General features: G+C 26.7%; 1 protein-coding gene across 1 annotated transcript; it reads left to right on the forward strand.

Annotated features, from left to right (window-relative positions):
* Positions 1-253: 253 nt before the first annotated feature.
* On the forward strand, positions 254-3,882 carry LOC111621910. Its single transcript, XM_023364161.1, has 5 exons — positions 254-598; positions 776-883; positions 1,161-1,228; positions 3,037-3,123; positions 3,732-3,882. Exons 2-5 carry the CDS (start codon positions 799-801, stop codon positions 3,810-3,812), a joined length of 321 nt encoding a protein of 106 aa, XP_023219929.1. The 5' UTR covers positions 254-598; positions 776-798; the 3' UTR covers positions 3,813-3,882.

Below are 3,882 nucleotides of genomic sequence, written 5' to 3' on the forward strand. Positions count from 1 at the left end.
TTCAAAAATTAACTTTTTATTTCTCACAAATATATAAGAAAATTATTATTAACACAATATTTGATTCTGTTTCTCTTTTTGAGACTTTATATCCGAAATTGAAATTTCGTTCTTAGTTACAATTATTTTCTATTAAATTTATTTGTATTAATGCAACAAAATTAAGTTTTAAGAAACAAATAAGTAAACAAATATTCAGCAATTAATTTTTTGTTTATGTCACGGAAGTTAGAGATTACGTTTAGTTGAATAATTTATATAAAAACAATCGATCTTATCTGGTTTGACACAAATTCATAGAACTATTTTCCGCTATTGGTTGTTTCGTAATGACATCATTAGTACATTTACTGTAAACCAATCAACCAACAACTAACATTGATCGACATTCTTATCCATGTTGAGCTTCCGAGATCAATAGAGTGAATAGTTTTAACAGCCTTAGTTTAGTTTGCAAAACACTAATCTGCAGTTCATTTAGAAAACTAGAAAAAGTGGATGTTATACTTTTGCACAGTTTTTAAAGATATTATGGACTAATCCGCAAAAAAGTGCATGCTGATTACGATTATATATAAATGTAGCTATCATTATTGAGGTATGTATGTTTATGATGTATTTTCATTAACTTTTATCCTTTACTTAGAAATATTGAATGTCAATGTTGAAAGCTCCTATTGAAATGTAAAATAAAAATAAAACATCTAATCTATACGATAAAAGTTGTAATAATTTGATTTGTTTAAAATAATGTTTTTTTTCTAATTGTTATCAGATAATAATGATCAAAGTTTGAAGATGGGATGTGGGGCATCCAAATCGACGGGCACAACTCCCGATTCAAATTCAGATAAGACTATTGGAGCAGATGAGAAAGTAGAAGGTAAATTTTCTTTGTTAGAGGTCGCTTTTCATGTTTAAGAAAACTGAATCAATTTTCATTGTTTATGATGTCCCTTGGCAACCAGATTGATCAATTCAAAAATGTTTAGATTGGCACGTGTTCGTCAAAAGCAAAACATCCATCAATTTTACGAATATTTTTACAATAATAAACTTTTTCTCTTCACATATGAATACAAGAGAATTTTTTTTTTTGTCTTTGTATTTGTATTTGTGTCGATTTTTATTATTTAGTTAATTGAAATTTTTTGTTATAGAGGAGACGAAGGAAGAAGAAAAAAATGAAGAAAGTATTATTAAGAAGCATCCACCTAAACCTTCTCAGGTAATTTATTTTACAATAAATATTCTAATTAGGCTTATAGAATTTTACTTGAATTTGAATTATAACAAACTAGTTAACTCGATAAATTGAAAACAGGATTTTAAAAATAATGAAAGAATGATTTTAAGAGAAATTAATTTAATAAATTAATATATAAAAACGGCTGTTAATTTTATAGTATCATCTCGGTTCTCATTAGATTATTAAATTATTTTAACATACCACAGTATTACAGTTAAAATATACTATGGACATCAAATAAATATTTATGCGTAAATCCAACAACATGAAATTGAACTCAAATGCATTAGATAGATTTAAATTAAAATAATACTAATGCATTGAAAAATAATTAAGTAGATCTATTAACAAAATCCGGTGGCAGATTGCATTGAAACATTTAGTCATGGCATGTGTCTCCCTTATGATCCCCTCCGTTAAAATAAGATGCCATTCTATTTTTAAATTTCGTTCTTAGAAATTATTATATAATAGAGGAAAAGGTGGTATTATGGAACCCCTCCATTTTAAATTGATAATAAAGGCGAATTGTAGCGGATTGTGGCTGAACTGCACTGGGCAGATATCCATAGCAAGGGGAAAACCCGTTTCACTTCAGTTAAACGGTTGTCCGTAGTGAATTAGCATATTTGTGTTTTTCGAAATTCGAAAGTTTTGAATGCTAAGTGAATTTAATTATTTCTAAAATATAAATCGTGTAGTTGTAGGTTAGCTGGTGCATGTATTCCGTTCCAGAAACTTAGGGTACGTATTAATCTGTGTGATGTTCACGTTTTTTAAAGTTTGGTCTTGACAGACATAAGTTAATTCAAGATGGCGATGCGTGAAATACGGACCCCATTGGTGCTTTTAATATGGAACCCAACTCTTCCGAACTCTCTCTTTGGAAGCAGACATTCGTCCGGAGCAATTTGTGGAAAAGATACTAGGTAGAAAGCCAATTCTTCCTGAGAATATCGTAAAAGACTGCTGGAATATATATTGTTGATGGAGGTCATATTTTTCTATTATAAAAGCATTTTTTCGATAAAATATATTGGAGTAAATAATTTTGTAATTATTTAACATTCTTTGTACTTTCCTATTTTTTTTGGATACATTAAAGCATTTTTTGAAAATATACACTAAGGTTCCATATTACCACCCGGTTTTCCCTAAGCCTATTTTCTGACTTTTTGTACAGAAGCCTTCAAAAACCATACTTATAGTTACACTAGCAAAAAATCCAATCAGGAACATTTAGTTTAATAGTTACCAGTACTTTTTGCACAAGAAACGTGGGTGTAGTTATGATACCTTGTTTACAATTCACTATAATGTAATTGGGGTTCCATAATACCGCCTTCTCCTCTACTGTATTAAATTATCATTAAAATTTTATATATTGTGTGTAAATATAGTTGCTTTGTTATTTATTATTTTTGGTAATTTTTCAAATTATTTTTCTTTTTATACTTGTTACACCTGTTCTTTTTATAATATTCGTAAAAGATTTTTTCCTTTCACTAGAAATTGTTTTTATACTCAAATTTTCTCTTTTCTTCGTAAAAGAGGGGTGAACCTCTTTCAAGAAGGCCAAAATGATATTCCAGAAAATTAAAATTATGCTGGTTTTTCTTCCTTTTTCTCATTTATTGTTTTGTTCCTTTATACATATACAAACGAATATTTTCCAATACTGTATAATAAAACGTAACAATTGTTTCGAAGTTTTAAAATTATTATATAATTACTGTATATTAAAAGCATTTAAATAGGCATAAAAGTTTTTGATTTTTTCCCTTTAGCGGCTAGAAGAGCAAGCTCAAACAATTTTAAAATCAGAAGAGTTAACAGAAAATGAGTTAGTCGTTTCCCCAAATTCTACTGATCAGGTAGATTTAAATTAACCATAAAATAAATCTTAATGTAATTATATAATTTTAAGTTAATATTTTTATAAATAATTTATAATTCAGTTGTACCATCTAAATTTTTAGAATTTATTATTAAAGTGAACAGAAAAATTATCTGAAAGTTAATGTGAGAAAATAATTTTACTAGTAATTTTTAAACGCTAGACAATAATATAATTATATAATAAAATACGTAAGATATAAACGTAAACATGTTTAACCAGCTATTCAATTCGTTTAATTAACTTATCAATAATAACGAATTCCAATTTCATACAAATTCCACAAACTTGTATTGAAATAATAAACCTAGTCTAGTAATAAATTTGTGATATGTTTATCAGATTTTTCATATAATTTATTAAAATATTTTTATCTCGATACTTATAGTGTAAATAGAATATAAAATATATATTTCAAGTATTAAGCATTAATATTTTCTTCCGTTGGGCGATCTATTAAAAGTTATAGTCAGTTATTCATGATTTAGCAATTGAAAATATGTCGTGTATCTCTATCACATATTAATATAGCAGCGGAAACAGTTTTATATCATTATCATTATTATTTTTTAATTAACTTTACAGTTACCAAAAGAAGAAAATTCACATGAGGAAGAACCTTCTGTTGTTTCTCCAGAAACGAATGAAAATGAAGAAACAAAATAAAGTCTTCAACAAAAAGAAAAACAATTTTTGTTATTAAAATAATTGCTTATTAAAATATTTTTATAATTCT

The sequence above is a fragment of the Centruroides sculpturatus genome, unplaced genomic scaffold (genome assembly GCF_000671375.1).
Source record: "Centruroides sculpturatus isolate CEXI.00-Female unplaced genomic scaffold, Cexi_2.0 scaffold31, whole genome shotgun sequence".
Classification (NCBI taxonomy): domain Eukaryota; kingdom Metazoa; phylum Arthropoda; class Arachnida; order Scorpiones; family Buthidae; genus Centruroides; species Centruroides sculpturatus.